Source organism: Furipterus horrens, unplaced genomic scaffold, assembly GCF_987537825.1.
Source record: "Furipterus horrens unplaced genomic scaffold, mFurHor1.1.pri manual_scaffold_4, whole genome shotgun sequence".
NCBI lineage: Eukaryota > Metazoa > Chordata > Mammalia > Chiroptera > Furipteridae > Furipterus > Furipterus horrens.
In genome coordinates this window covers 67,744,395-67,760,904 of record NW_028327174.1, presented here as the reverse complement: position 1 = coordinate 67,760,904, position 16,510 = coordinate 67,744,395, and the positions used below count along the sequence as shown (strand labels likewise).

At 32.1% G+C, this 16,510-nt stretch overlaps 1 protein-coding gene across 7 annotated transcripts in view; it reads right to left on the bottom strand.

Moving 5' to 3' along the window:
* Positions 1 to 741: 741 nt before the first annotated feature.
* CNOT2 (CCR4-NOT transcription complex subunit 2) overlaps positions 742 to 16,510 on the bottom strand; it is a 134,534-nt gene continuing 118,765 nt past the window's right edge. For all 7 annotated transcript variants that reach the window (XM_090273611.1, XM_090273610.1, XM_090273615.1 and 4 more), the window contains 9 exons: positions 16,099 to 16,224; positions 14,244 to 14,368; positions 13,194 to 13,314; positions 12,944 to 13,100; positions 10,414 to 10,475; positions 10,277 to 10,326; positions 8,398 to 8,498; positions 6,907 to 7,051; positions 742 to 1,906 (listed from right to left, as the gene is read on the bottom strand). In XM_090273611.1, the coding sequence (XP_090129737.1) occupies positions 1,820 to 1,906; positions 6,907 to 7,051; positions 8,398 to 8,498; positions 10,277 to 10,326; positions 10,414 to 10,475; positions 12,944 to 13,100; positions 13,194 to 13,314; positions 14,244 to 14,368; positions 16,099 to 16,224 (974 nt within the window). In that variant the 3' untranslated portion in view covers positions 742 to 1,819. The remainder of the gene's footprint in view (positions 1,907 to 6,906; positions 7,052 to 8,397; positions 8,499 to 10,276; positions 10,327 to 10,413; positions 10,476 to 12,943; positions 13,101 to 13,193; positions 13,315 to 14,243; positions 14,369 to 16,098; positions 16,225 to 16,510) is intronic.

Below are 16,510 nucleotides of genomic sequence, written 5' to 3'. Positions count from 1 at the left end.
TTTAAATCTGAAAAATTAAAAAAATGTTATTTTTATCTCAGTTCTTCATATCTCAAAATACATAGAAAAAGGTAAATCTTGTCATTTTATATTCCTGATACACAAACACAGCAATGTCATGTTTCATTTTCAAACATGATTTGATAAATGTCAACTTTCATTCTTCATAGAAAAATAGTTTAGAAATGAAAATTTAAAGATCAAACTCACTGCCTACCCCTTTTTTATTCTATCTTTAGTTCTGCTTTCATAGCTTCAGTCTTCAGACATTTTTAAATACAGTATTTGTCTACAGTTGAAAAAGAATCCATCAACTTGTAAATGTAAAATATCTAGGTCAGCAAACTGAAGATAAAATCTGCCCTGCCATGGCTTTTGGCTTTCCTTAATCTTAGTATTACTTCTTAAAGTATCAAAGGTCTATCAAGAAATTTCCCACTAATTTCCCACAAAAGTATTCTGACTGGGTCCCAAGAGTAATCAGAAAGTTTTATTTCTAATGCTGCCATACTCTACTTTAAAAAGTTTTCTGTTTTGAACTTGGTTAATACTGTCTATATCTTAACCCACAAGTGAAATGGTATATGATTCATTAAACTACTTGTTGAAAACTGAAACTACATTTTAAATTGTTTAGTCATACCACTCAGTTTGATATTTGTAAAATTTTAGTTTTTTTCCCCTCCATTTTTCATGTTGAAGAAATAACTTCACAATTTCAAATCAAAGTCAACAATGCAATGAGGAGAGCTTTTCTACTTTATTACAAAGAGAAGAAGCCTTTATGTGGTCAGAAAATACAAGATTGATCTTTTTTTCTCTTCCTATGAAACGCTGCTGTTCAAACAGCCAGAGTGAATTGTCTCAGTTCACTTCTTTAAGTCCCATCACATTCACTTGGGTATGGATGTCCTTGGCTGCTGAAAATCTGGCCCTTTAGTGCACAGGGCGACAAAGTCCCCTGACCAGCAGTTCCAGAATGTCCCATTTTCATATATTGCATCCATGCACACCTCCTAAAAATGAGGTACAGCAGGGCAAACATTTTCCAAAATAGATGTCATATATATAATATATACACATTCGTACATACATACCTTTATTCATGTGATGTCCAAAAATTTAAAAAAAATGTACACATTTATTACAAAATCGTAACAAAGACTGGACAGTGTTTTGCTCATTCTGGAAAGATGAAGCTCAGTAATAACACAACCCTGGAAACAGTCCAGAGATTGTGGCAATATCTCTCTTCTAAACAGTCAGATATTCTTGCGTTAAGGTTGGCGAAACTGCCTTTCAAAAAACAGGAGGGGAAGTAAAATGAAGGAAGCAGACCTTGCTCATCTTTCCAAATGAAATACGAGAAGGATCTTCACATAAAAATGCACAAACATTTGTTATTTTATTACCAATAGTGCTACAATGAACAATGCAAATTTTGTGGTCTAATTCTGTTGAGTCTTTTGTGGGTTTTCTTTTTTACATTTTAGAAACTAAATGGTAAACCTCTGTCAGTGTATTTGCTTGTCTTTATAGACCCAAGTCTGTCTGCTGGCAAAAAAGAAAATAAATGAAAAAATTCAGACCCTGCTTGAACTAGAGAAAAACAAATTACAAATTTAGTTGTTGGGCAGCACATAATTAGTAAGGCAGGACCTCAAATGGTGACCCCTTTGCATAAGCCAATTGCCAGATCCTCAAGGAATTAAAACCAGGGTGCCTGAGCCACATCAGTTCTGCAGTTATGTTGAGTATTGTGCTGAGACAGCCATACCCCAAGAAAAGGGAAGTCTTTTTTTTTTTTTTTTTTTTTTTTTTAGAAGGCTTGCTGAGCAGGGTTGTAGTTGAAGGTGGATGGCAGATGAGGCCGTTCTTCTAACTTGTCATATTCCAGATGGAACTCCTAGAAAACCAAATTTAAGAGTTTAGATGATTTCTTCTGCCTCTGTTCTCAAAATTCTGTCAAAACATCTATTACTACATAAACAAAACACCTGCATCTATGGGAATGATCACAGGGACAGATAAATCAATTTATTTTTCCTTTAAGTAAAATACAGCTTACATAAAAATAATGTGCTGTAGTTTCTGTCTGATAAATACAATAGATTTTCCATATAAAAGTCCAAGATTTCTCATGAATATTTTAACACAAACTGTATGCATTTTTTGCTCAAAAACTCAAAGGGGCAATTACTATTATTACTAACGAAAAACACTGAAAATTATAGAATATTTAAAAGTAAAGTTTCCTTCAATGAACTATAAAACCTAAAAATTTACTTGATGAAAAAAGTTGAGGAATAATTTTCCAATTTGTATTATTAAAAAATATAAAAAACCAAGTTCTTCTAACTTCATTAAAATTTCAAGAAAACAACGAACTTAAAACTCACACATCTCCAAACTGTCCACTTCACAAACCGAAAACCCTGAAGATGTAACTGCCATTCAAAACTAGACAGTGGCAGACGAGGCATATTTGAAAGCAAACTGCAAACCCATTCCAATTAAAATTTCAAAATACTACATTAACGTCATGAGTTTTAAAATGTAAGAATTTTTAAGCCATTTTTTCATACTTTCTCAAGATCAAAAAGATGGAGAATTCTGTATATTAAAGAGATATAACCTTTAGGTTCTAGATAAAAATCACTAATTCTACAACCTGAATTCAGTTAGCACAAACTATCTCAGCCAATCCCATAAAAAAAAAAAAATTATGAACCTTAATATGTATTAAAGAAAGCCAACAAGTAATGTTAGTGCTATGGGTTACCATATTTTACTTTATCTGTCTTGCTTTGAATTGATTCCGTAATGAATGCTTCCATTATTAAATTAATGGAAATTTTCACTATTAAAATGAAAACCTAGGTCATGATTAAATTTTGAGATACAAAACCAAATATTTAAAATTTAAGGATATTACATTAACAACTACAGAAATAGCAGGTATAACTTACTGAAAGCCTAGCCTAGTATTTATCAAAACTAGAGATAGAGCTGATTTTATTCTAATCTTTATGATAACTCTGTAGATATCATCTTCATTTTGCACCTGAGGAAAACGGTGCTCACAAGTAACTAACCCACGTCACATAGTATCAAGTCTAGGATTAGAATCCAGACCCATGTTAACACCAAAGCCCATGACTTTTCTAGTATAACACATTATTTTTAGTATCTTTAGCCCAAGATCTAAACTAGAATCACTTTATTACACCCCCTATCCAGAAATAATGTTGAAAAAAATCAGTCGACTGACAAATGTTTATAAAGAAGGTACTTCAATCTAAAAAGGTGTTACTTTATAGGGTTGGTAGAGTAACTAAAGCAGTGATTATTTGCTTGTCAGTAACAACTACCAAATACCAGAATCACCATCACAATCACCACAGCTCTCCCTAATGCACTGTGTAAGCACTACTCTCTGAAATTTATTGCCAGGTTTGTGAAGAAAATATCTTGTTGTATCATTCTTTAGAAATTAGTTAGCATTTTAGTTCTAAATTATGTGTAGTGATAGGGTAAAAAGTCTATTTGCAACAAATCATACATTCCACATTAAGATATAAAAATTAAAATTCTGTTCAATTATTCTCTCCTTGTTATTGTACATTGGTGAACTACAATCTATTATTAGAATTTAAACTAGAGTAACTTCATCAATGAACATACTATTTTTCCTTACATGTTAAAAAAAAAGATCAGTCTAAATCCAGTGAATATATTTTAGTATAATTAAGAAACTCTCAAAGACCTTATATGTCATATTTATATATCAAATTTTGTCTTCCATTTTTTAAATCTTTTTTGGTTTGTTTTCTATGTAGTTTTATTTTTAAAATACATACAGCTTACAATACACTGGAATCTCTTTGTTCCCTAACTTTGATTGTTGATTACATCTCTTTTACATGATTGTTTTATGTACACACACAACACATATGTACACCTTTGTATAATCTGTAGGGGCAAGAGGGGTGTCTTGTTTTGTATACTTCCACCTACCGTCTAGAATAGTGTTAAGCCCCTAGCAGGTGTGTAATTAATGGGTGATGAATTAATAAAAACAAGTTTTCTTCATTCCTCAGGAACAGAACACTTGAATTTTTGAAGTATTCCAAGATTAGGTATTAGAATATCTATGTATATATTTGCATTAATGAAATATTTTTTTTTAATATGGTTATTGATTTTATAAAGAGAGGAAGGGAGAGCAAGAAAGAGAAACATCAGTGTGAGAGAGAAACATCAAGCGGCTGCCTTCCATATGTGCCCTGACCAGGAACTGAACCTGAAACCTAGGTATACACCCTGACCAGTAATCAAACCCCCAAATCTTCTGGTGTATTGGACAAAGCTCCTACCAACTAAACCACACCGGCCAGAGCTGGAAAAAATACTTTTGGATTACAGCTTAATGATTTAAAAGGGTAGAAGGAGTTGTAGATATTTTTTAAAAATAACTTTCAATGTCTTAGTTTTTCTATTAATAAAATCAGGTTACATATTCTCAAAAGGTTACTATGAAGCAGAACTGGAATACTTGCACTTGATTCAGATGATCAAGTAAAATTATTATTACTGATCAAATTTCAGAGAAACATATATGGCAGGAATGTTTTCGCAAATCCTCAAAAATGTCAGCTTTCTCTTAACTATGATCAATCCTCATTAAATTTTAGAAAGTAGCACACTATCTTAAATCCAGTTATTAAAAATAATTATTTTGAAAAAATTAAAAATAAAAAGCACATTATTACCAATTATAAAGTATAAAAAAAGTACTACAGTGTACCAGTGACGTTAATGAAAAAACAAACAAACATATTTTTATCAGGGTATGATACGATAAAAAATCCTAAGCATTAAAAATCTTATTCAGTTTTGGATCCAAAAGGTGACGTTAGGCTGAAAGAATACTTAAAAATTTTAAGTCTTTAGTGTGAGAAAGCTATCGATAATTGGGGAGCCTCCACTATCTAAAAATTCTACATGAATGAAAATATTTAAAAATTTTTACTTATTAAGATTACATACACTATCAGCCCTGGATAGGTAGCTCAGTTGGTTGGAGTCATTGTCCTGATATGCTAAGGTTGCGGGTTCAATCCCAGGTCAGGGCACATACAAGAAGCAACCAATGAATGCATAAAAATAAGTGGAACAACAAATCAATGCTTTTCTCTCTCCAAAATCAATTAAAAAGTTAAAATTTACAAAAAGATTATACATACTATCTAAATTACTACAAATTTTAAATTAGCAGGATACTGACTAATTCCAACCAATTCACAAAGGAGAGACCACAGAGCCTGACAAGTCAAAAATACATAAAAGGGGAGAATAAGCAGATACAGTGTCAAAATTTTTATGCGTACATATTATTGACATATAAGAAATTCTTTAAATAAATAACGGGGCTCATTCTAGATCTCAAAGAGTCAGAAGCTTTAGGGAATAAGAAATATTATACTTCTGATTTAAGTCATCTAATCCCTCACTTAATATTAAACTCTTCATCTCTCTAAAAATATTAAGTGATTTGCAAAAGAGAAAGGAAGAACCTCATATACAAGATATTCTGAATAGAGACCTGATTATGGTAGAATCAGGTCAATACTTTTCATGATACCATGATAATATCAAGCTATTATTTTTAGTACCAATTAATACTGCAGGCTTCTTAAAATGAGCTGAAGCCATTTAATGCATGTTCTTTACCTGTGAGTAAGCCAAACCTACTTTACAGATGGGGACTTTGAAATCAGCTTGGGACATGGCATTTTAATGGATTTTTCTGTAGTATAATGAAATCTGTTAACAAATACACTATGAATAAAATTAAATTTCTTAGTTCCTAATCCAGTTTCTAGGAAAACACTGAAAACAGCCTTAAATAATAATTTAAAAATGTTTAATCTCTTCTATTGTTTTTAGTTTTTATATGAAATCTTGTAATGTAAACATTTTTGTGATGTATGGTAAGCATTTTACATTGTCTTTTTTAAACATTTTACCTTTTTTATCAGTTTAGTGAAGCTGACTCAAAGAAAAAAACCCAAATCAACAACTAAAATATCATCCATTGAACCATCAAGAAATATTTTTCTTCTATGTAAAAACTCAAGCATCTTTTCTTCAACGAGTGCAAGTGTTTTAAAAAGCCTCTATCTGTGAGGCTTATTAACTAATGTCACCCCGATATTCAATTAAAAAGTAATATATTCCTTTACAAAATGTAAAAATAAAAATAAAGAAAATTAAAAAATAGCTTATATCTGCTTATACACTGATTTTAGGAAAATCTCATACTTGCTTAATTAATAGTAATAGCCCTGGCTGGTGTGGCTCAGTTCACTGAGCACCAACGTGAGAACCAAAGGGTCGCTTGATCAATTCCCAGTCAGGGCACACGCTTGGGTTACAGGCCAGGTCCCCAGTTGGGGGTGCATGAAGCAACCACATATTGATGTTTTTCCCTCCTCTCTCCCTCTCTCCCTCCCCTCCCCTTTCTAAAAATTAAATAAAATCTTTTTAAAAAATAAAATAAAAATAAATAAAAGTTAATAATAATGTAAAAATACATGTCTGGGATTATACAAGGGTATCTTTATTTTACAACTGAGTAGAAACAAAAATATTTCAAATGTTACCAAAGCCTTTGAAAAACTGTAAAATTTCTTCCCAAGTTCAATCATTTTTCTAACTGAGGGTAAAATGAACTGTTTCTGCATACTCTCCTAGAGTTAAATCAAGCCAAGGAGTTAGAGACAAAGGACTGAGCAAATATTTGGCACATTATTTGAATGAATGCACTGGTACATATAAAGAGATAAAAGAGGTCACTCCTTTTTAAAACCTAAATTTACACATTTGCACATGGAAAAAATATACCTTAGCTACTTTCCTCCAGTTAAGACAGTCAAAGAAGTAATATGTTCCCCTCTCATATGTGTTGGTTTTCATTGTTGGCTCCATGCCTGGGGCCCTGGTAATCCATACTCGTTCTTCTTTGTGGTATCTCCAATCACGGTTAAAACTTCAATTTTTAAGAGGAAAAGACAATTAATTTTTTCCTGTGCCTTCACATTTTATAAATTTTTTCTCAGAAAATACAGATAAAATAAATAGAAATGCTTCTTTATCCTGACTTTATTGTTATTAAATACAACCCAAGTGAAATAAAGGAAAATAATTTCTTAATTTGCCCAAAACCAACTCTAATTAATACACACACCTTTACTTAAGAAACTTTATGCAAACAAAACAAGATCTTAAAAGCTCTATGAGTGACGTGATAAAAATTTAGGGAGACCAAATAAAGGTAACACTGTTCCAGAAACTTCTCTCCTTTCTTGTTCTTCCTAATCAATAGAAATTGAGATATCTATTAAAACAAATCCCCAACTATCTGTATTACTCTGTATTGAACTAAATACAATGTCTATTTGAATTAACTTTTTAAATTCACATAAAACCTCCATGTAAACAAATACCTTCCTACCAATACCATGAGGTAATTTTTAGACAAAATTGCCAGTGATGGAAGGATAAATTTACTTATAAATAAATTAAAAAGAATAGGTAGCAATTACTACCTTACAAAAATGTGAAAAGGTGGGAAAAAATTCTTAATTGAGAAATAAAAGAAAATTTATTATCAACACTGGAAATTTTGACATTTAAGTATCTGATCCAAGCCCATTTATAGAAATGGTATAAGGAGTATTATAAAATACTTAAATCTATATAAAGGTCTCCTAACCATAACACCAGAAATTTTTAGTAACTCAAAATATGGTACCATTAGGGCATATGAGAAATGACAGAAGTTTTTATTCTTAGGACATCAGGAAAAAACAGAAATGCTCAGGAAAAAAACACATCCAAGGAACTGACTTTTTAACACTAATTTAAGTTGGCCAGCAGAGTCCTGATAATGAATGGGGGCTTATATATACAGCAACTTGCCCACATAATAATTAATAGAGCTTATTAAATAATAAAATTCACTGTCAATTAGCATATGTCGTTCCACAAGGAGTAAGATGAGCCACGGTTATGAACTGTATCTTATATTTCACATATTTATAAAAATTAGATTCTCCAAATCTATGATTCAAGTCAATTCTGTCTTCTTACAAACTTAGGGTTAAGTTTAAAATTCTTCTTTTATGCATATGGTTATTATGAAGCCATGGTAATCTAAGGTTTCAATCTAAATTAACTTTATTTTACTAAATGTAAAAACAAACAACTTCGATTTCTTGATAAATATTTCCACTTTAAAAATAAAAGACAAAAACTACAGCCATCATCTTTTTTTTTTTTTTTAAAGAAAGCAGCTTTCAGAATATAAGAGTGTTTAAAATACTTGGAACATACAGCTCTACTGCAGCTAAAAGTTGTAATACATCTCCTCCATTCATGTAATAGAGATAAAAGAGAAGGTCTTCTCCATATCGGCCAAGTTTTATTGCAGCCAGCTGGAAAAGAGAAATAAATTATTCTGAAATGTAAAACAAGTTTGAAAATGCTAACATATAATTGCTACCACTAAAGTAAAAATAGAAAGAGAAACAGAAACTCTTTGTAGCAGATAACTGTTATTACATGATTATACAAGTAGCTATAATTCTAAAGGGGAATTTCATCATTTAGGATAGTTTTATCATTTAAATGACTAAAGTCACTTAACCATTATTTCTAGTACATCTATTTTATGTAATAACAGGGAAAAAAAGCTAAATAAAAACTTCCAAGCAAGTTCAGATGCAGAATGTCTTACTTGAGATACTTATTAATAACTCACTATGGAAGTAATAGTGAAACACTGTGCTCAGAGATACAGGACGTATATTCAAAGCCTAATTCCATTACTTACTAATATACCGTGTTTAAATTATTTATGTCTCTAAACTTCAATTAAAAGGGTTACTAAGAATGAAAATGAAATTAAATTAAGTGACTGTATATGAACACACCTTGTAATGTCTGACACAGAAGACTGACAGGAAATGTTACTGACTATATCTGACAGTGATTCACAAATCAGTTGGTTATGTATTTTTAGCAAATCATGCATGTTAATAAGTACATGAATCATAAAGAGACTGCTCTTTGTTTTAAATGGATGACTAAAAAATGACTGCTTTACATATCCCTCCAAAAAGCAGAAACATAATAATTACCCATCAAATTGTAGAAAATATGTGAGTTCGATAGTTTCAAATTCTCACACTAATACATTAAATTCTCACCAAAGTGTAAGTACTTTTTATCTCTTTATTTAATCCTGGTTATCTAAATGTTTATTTAACTGTTATACATTCTCTGCACGTAATTTTTCTCTCCATTCACATTACGCCCATTCAGGTAGTAGTACTAAGTATGTCAAATCCTCCTAAGTGAGAATTTCTTAAATTGGCTTAAGAAATGGTTCTGGAACACTTATGTATTTGGAGCAAAAGAGTCCTATATTGGAAGTGGCAGTAAATCACCCAGTCCAAATATAAAAAGTTAGCTCTTTCTATCTCATATTTATTTTCCTCCACCTATTCAAGTATTAAGACATATTGAGAAATATATCTTCAATTGCCTGTCCACAATATGAACATCAATTTGACTACACAACTACATGGTACAGATGCACAGCACTGTCATTTACATCAGACATTTATACACATATGAATAACAAAAATATATAATTTTAATAAATTAAATCCTTTCACAAGGCCAAATCTAGATACCATTTCTAACAAAAATGTAGTCTGTTCTCTTCCTTAAAGTGTTACCACTTTATTTCTTTGATTAGAAAAAAATGAAGATTAAAGTTGTGATCTATTAACAGTTACTTTATAACTAGAATTTTAGATAATTCAAAAACAGAAAAATACAGAAAAAATCAAAGGTCATAAAGTTTTTAAATATTATAACGTATGGTTCCATTAAAAACACTGTTATCTGAAGGCATTTATTAAATTTTCCAAGTTAGTTTATTCCCATCAACTGTGGTTATAGTTGAATGGTCCTAATACATTGTTTTCTTCTAAAAATATTTTTAAAAATATAACCAGAGCCTCATCAAAACATTGAGTACTAACAAATACTGAAATAAAATTGTTACATATAACTGAATGAACTTCCAAAAGCATACCCCTGAGACCACTGCTAATTATTACAAAATATTATGCTGTCTGAACTGAAAAACAGCACCTGAAAAATAAAGTCATGCTGACTGAGTAGAATAATAAACTACACTCACCTTATCCCTAATGTGAATGTTCGTTAAGTACTCAGATGGAACATGGAAGTCTAGATAATAAAATAAAAAAAGCCTTATTAACTGATTCTCAGGTACAAATATATCTTTAAAAGGTCTGAACACAAATAGTCTCCTACCTATGTCTTGAGGTCGACAAGGTGAAGATGCCCAGGGTGATGCAAATTTGGGGTAGAGATTTCTGAATAAAGGGGGGGAAAAAAAACACTCTGAAGTCCAGGGTAGAAAAAAAAGATTTCTAATTTTAGTTCAGGAAATCAGGAAAAACAGTAACTTCAAAAACAGTAACTTTTTACTTCTAATTTCCTTTCTTGGCTTAACTATGACTTATACACACAGCAAACTAAACCAATTTTATACAATATATACAGGGGTGGGCAAAAGTGTAGATTTACAGCTGTACTGTGACATTCTTTTTATTTAATAAAGCTATTATAATAACGATTTTCATGTCTTTTTCCATATGAAGAATTGTAAACCTACTTTTGCCCAACCCTGTATATACGGATACCTATAGATCTCTACATCAATGCAGCAATTTCATTAATAGTATGCCCCCAAGTAAAATTACTTTCCCATTCATATGGCCAGAAAAAAATCAGTAATTATTGAAAACAAAAGTTCAAATACATAAACTATTTACTGAGAGCATATTATATGCCTGGAACCGTTATAGGTGCTTTGGATACATTAGTGAACAAAGCAAAGATCACTGACAAAATGAAACTTTCTGGTTTAGGATGGTGGATTGGTGGAGGCAGACTAAAATAATCTGCATAATAAATATGCTACTCCAGTGGAGGGGCAAGGAGGGGAGATCAGTTGCATAATTAAATAGAGTAGTCGGGTTAGATCTCACAAGGCCTGATTTGAACAAAAATTTAAAGAATGTAAGGGGATTAATCATATTATTTATCTGGCAAAGACTATTCTAGTCTGAGGAAACTGTAAGAGTCACCAAGGCAGCAATATGACATGCCTAAGGTATAGGAAGAAGGCCAGTGAAGCTGAAATTGAGTGAACAAACGGAGAAGCTGTTGGAGAGACACACAAACCAGGCCTATAAAGATTTTGCATTTTTAATCGTAATAAAACTGTAAACTCTTACTGAGTACTAAGCAGAAGGTTAACTTAACCAAAAAGAATTGTCCTGGCTACTATATGAAGGAAAAATTGTGAGGGGCACAGGGAGAATGAGAGATACCTAATGACTGGCTAATGGAGTGAGTATTCCAAGCAAGAGAGGATGGTGATTCAAACCAGGGTGGTAGCAGTTACAACTAGTGAGAAGCAATGCAGCAATGATTCTACTATGCCATATGTTGCTGAAAGGTGAGAAACAGTAAGTTCCTGGAAGTGATCACTGAATTTAGTAACATAGTGGTCATTTGATGACCTTAACAAGAGCAGTTTTAGTGTACTGGGGACAAAATATTAACTGAAACAGTTTTAACAAAGGATAGGGGAAGATGGCTGTAAGAAATTTTGAAGAATTTTGCTTCAAAGGAGAATATAAAAATGGGGGGCATTCGTCAAATCAAGAAAAAGTATTTAACATGAAACAAGTAACAGCATATTTGTGTGCTGGCAGAAATAACCCAACAAAGTGCAAAAGATTCTGAAAAAATTCATCAACTACAACAACAGCGTGGAAGAAAAGAATAAGGGGGCTGTCGATGGTAGTAAATAGTTAAGATTTAGTGAAAGGACTATGCTGACAATCTCTTCTGATTGCTTCCATCTTTCTAAACAAAGTAGAAATAAAAAATAAAAAAACCAGGTCACTATCTGAGCATAAAGCCAGGAGACAAGGTATCGGGGTTGAATAGGCAAGTGTAAAATAGCTGCAAAGGAGAGAAAAAGAACAAAGGACTAGGCATGCCAGTTACGATAATGGTTGGCAGAATTAATGTCCTACTTTTGAGGTTCCTGGCCATTAATTTAAAGTGAAACGAGGCAGTGAAGTTGTATTTTTCTTTAGCCAGGCTCAGTAGCACAGGTCAAAAAACAGAATAGGCAGAGATATAACAAAGGTTGTAGTTTTTGCCATGCAAGTATGACAAAGCAGGAGAGGGCCAAATTAGTCAATGGTGTATGTAGATGAGCAATATGACTGACCACAGAATTTCACTGGATAAGAAGAGAGTTCACCGCAGGGAAAGAGACAGGGATATTGAAGAACAATAAAAAAGTAAAAGAATGGACTGAAGGTCCCAATAAAGTCAAATGATTACAAGAGCCAGTACTAAAGGGAGAGAGAGAAAAAAAACAGAAAGCGGCATAGAATCTTAGACTTAAAATTATAGAGAAACTAAAATTACTAATAATGGTTAAGAACAAAGAATGACTACAGAGGCATAGGCAAGGTATACTAGAGGGTAAGACTTCTGGAGTAGAGAAATTCAAGGAGCCAAGATTTCAGGATTTGGAAGGATCATATATGTACTGAAACAGCCAAGTTATAAGTAGAATAATATTGTAAAGTGACAGTGATACAGGAGTTAATATGAGAGGGAATGACCCAAGAATCAGCAGACAACAGCAATAATCAATGGCAGCAGGTGATACAATGTGATGACATGAAATTAAAAAATGAAAGTCTGTAGGGAGGTCTTATGTACAAATGTGAAATAAAAGAAAACAACTTACTCAGGAGAGTTCAGATTGAGGCCTAATGTTGTTAAGTCACTTCCTAATGCAAGATGTACCATTCCTGGGTCTGTCTCTGCTGCCCTGATAAATGTTAACAGGCCAATCATTCCAAATTGGTCCGTCACCATCCCTTGAGGAATGTTAGTAACCCGACCTGCATAAGAAGGACATAGTCATTTTTATCATTGATGGAAAAATAAAGAAAATGAATTCTATAATATCATTCATATATTTTATGGAGTCCCACCATCAGGTAACACTTGGATCCCCTTTTTCTGCTGGTTATTATTTTGTGTTGTTGAACTTTTATCTCCAGGGAATTTGGGTCCATCTGTACTTGAAGTTGTCTTACCAGATGTATTCAAATTCTAACGTAAAAAAAAAGTAAATGTAACATTAAAATTTAAGTGTAAAAATTCCAAATTCATACATTAGTACCTTTCTATTCATTCTTTATTATACTTAAATTGGTAGTAAATTATTACATGTTTCTCAAGTTCTACATGGAATTTTTAAATTTCTATATTTGTACCACAGTATACAAATAAATCCTGTATTATACACATTTGAAAATTTAAAGGACAAGGAATATATTCTTATTTATCTCAGACTTTTCAGTCACAGATAAAGTATATTAACTATCTCAGGACTTTGTTTTTGGATACACCTGAAGTTACAACTCTTCAATACTTTCATTTAGAAGAGAAACTAAATACCTAAAATAGAACCATAAAAACATCCAAGATAAGTTAGGACATATGTACTTTTAAAATTGGTATTTATTTTAATTCTTACCCAATATTCTTCTTTATCAATTATTTTAACAATATAAAAACTGCCATCACAAAAAAGCTATTTTCAATGAAATGTGGAAGAAATAAACATATTTGTTAAGTCAGAAAGAGGAAGCTGAGTTGGCTGAATCAACACAGGAATAAAAATGTGTATAAAGATTCTTCAAGGAGAAAACTTACTCAAGAAAAACACAGCTCCTTAGAAGGCTATAATATCAAACTTCATGGGATCCAGCTGACAGGGACTACAATAAAAGTCTAAATTAACTCTGAGAAGTTCAACAGAAATTTGCAAACCTATATGAAATAGGAAAAAAATAGGCTATCTTCTAAGTTATAAAGGTTTTCCACATTCTTCAGATGTTAGATTACAGATATTCAAGAGAAACAATTTTGTAACAGTATTTAGTAAGTCCTTAACAGAGTCTATAAAACTGTTAATATAAGAGAAATCTGAAAGGAAAAACTACAATTACTCACATACATAATTCGCAGTTACTTACAGATTTACTGTCATCATTACTTGATGTTGGATCTTTATAGCTGGAACCAGGTAATGCTGGAAAATCTTCATTGTGTATTGAGAAGTCCTGGGATTGCTCATTTGCTGGTTTTGTTACCATTCCAACTATGTAATGAAAATAATCCGGAGAATTGCAATTGATATTAATGATACTTTGCTAAAAATTATAAAAAGTTAACTTCCCTCGTAATACTATACCAAAAGGATTTTAATTTTTCTCTGAAAGCATACTTCAAAAAAATTAGTATTCAGGAACTAAATGTTTATATACTGATTAATAAACCAATATATAAAATAAAGGGAAATAAGTGGTAATCTTATAATTATAATCTAATGTCTTATATAGATGCTCAAAACATAATTTGATATTGGTAATAATTATTAACATTTTTGGTTTAAAAACTTGCTTTATTTAAATATTTAACTAGCTATTATAAACACCAGTTAATTGTCAAAATACAAATGAACAAAATAAATTTATAAAAGAACATGTCAGTATTCTACTTGAAAGTGACTTACAGAGTGAGTAAATTGCAATCAATTATTAAACAACTCCGTATTATTTCAGATTTTCTTGGACTCCACGTAATAGATGTAAAACATGCAAGAACCGGGAAGTAATCCTCCCACTATACTTGGCATTAGTCAGGCCCTTATTGGAGAACAATATCCAGTTTGGGACTCCACAATTCAAGAACAATATGGAGAAACTAGAGATGGTCCAAGGAGAGCAATGGGAATGATTAAAGGGATGAAAAATGGACCTATGAGGAAAGGTTAAAAACATTAGAGTCTGAACTGAGAATTAAACAGCTAGGTACTCAACTTCCAGTGCAGATCATTTTTTGTTAATTTTGGAAAAGTATTTGGAAACTTTAGAATATGAACAATAGAATTTTCCCTTCTTCATATAAGGTTATTTGTACTCATATTCTGAAAGGCATGGAAATCCTTCTAGGTTGAAAATGATGAAAAAGTTGCAAGAGTGATGAATTGTTCCAAGTTCACTGTTTTCTGCTACTGGTCTCTATCAGGTTCTCCCAAAAGGAAACAACTATGTGCAAAGGATAAAAAGACTATGGCTACACTGCAATCACATAATTTTCATGTCTAAATTGTTACTGCACATGTTTCAAACCCCCTCCTTTTCATTTAACCTCTATTAGTCAAAGTTCTTATTAGAGACAGCAAAATGTGGTACTTTAATGGTGAACGAGTCTCCATAAACTATACATGACCCATGAGCAGTGGTTCTCAACAGGAGGCAATTTTTTCTCCCACACATCTGTCAACTATGGAGACATCTGTGGTTGTCACAATGGGGGAAGGGTAGGAGGTAGGGGTTGCTACTGACATCCAGTAGGCAGAGGCCAGGGATGTTGCTAAGTATTCCATAATGCATAGGACAATCGCTCATTTACAAGGAACTATCTGACCCAAATGTCAATAATGTGTAGGTTAAGAAACTCAGGAAAAATCTTTATGTATGGTCAGTCATTATTAATCGCTAGGAATGTACCCCTTTAAAAAATGTGTAATGAATTAATAAGAAGCAGATCACAAACTAATCACTAAGGTATATTAAGGAAGAACTGCCAGAAGAAAATAACTTCTGAATAACAATGAAGACTTCCTTTTAGGGTTTCTATACAAACTAAGTTTTCCCATTTAACTTTGTTATTATGGTACTCTGGGGTTATTGTGGTATTCTGATATGCACTTTGGGCATATCAACTCCAACAAATTACACTACTCTGATTAGAAAACATACATGCACATGTATATGTGTGTGCAGTGGAAAGTTTCCACTGGCCATCATTAAAAAGCTTAGTTACCATAAGGAGCTCTGCCAGCCAAGGGGTTTATTAACGGAGTTGGGTTACCACTTCCTTCCCTTCTGTTTCGGTCTGCTAATGCTGGAAAATCTGAAAGGTCCAATCCTGTCACATTTTCGCTTCCATCTAAATAATAAGAGGGAACACTAGTTACTGATTCAACAAACATTTCAAAGAGAGTATTAAAGACCAACCACAATATAATTTGAAAGGACAGTGGCTTCTTCCTAAATAATGCACAGCACTGTACTAGGTATATGTAGGTGCACAATAAATACTTGTGGATTGATTTCACATAAAAGAATTTCATGAATAATTCAGCAAAGCAAAATATAAAGAGCACAATAAAAACTTCAATCTTAAAAACTGAAAAGTAAAGAATAAGGAGTACAGTGGTATATTATTTCTCCTG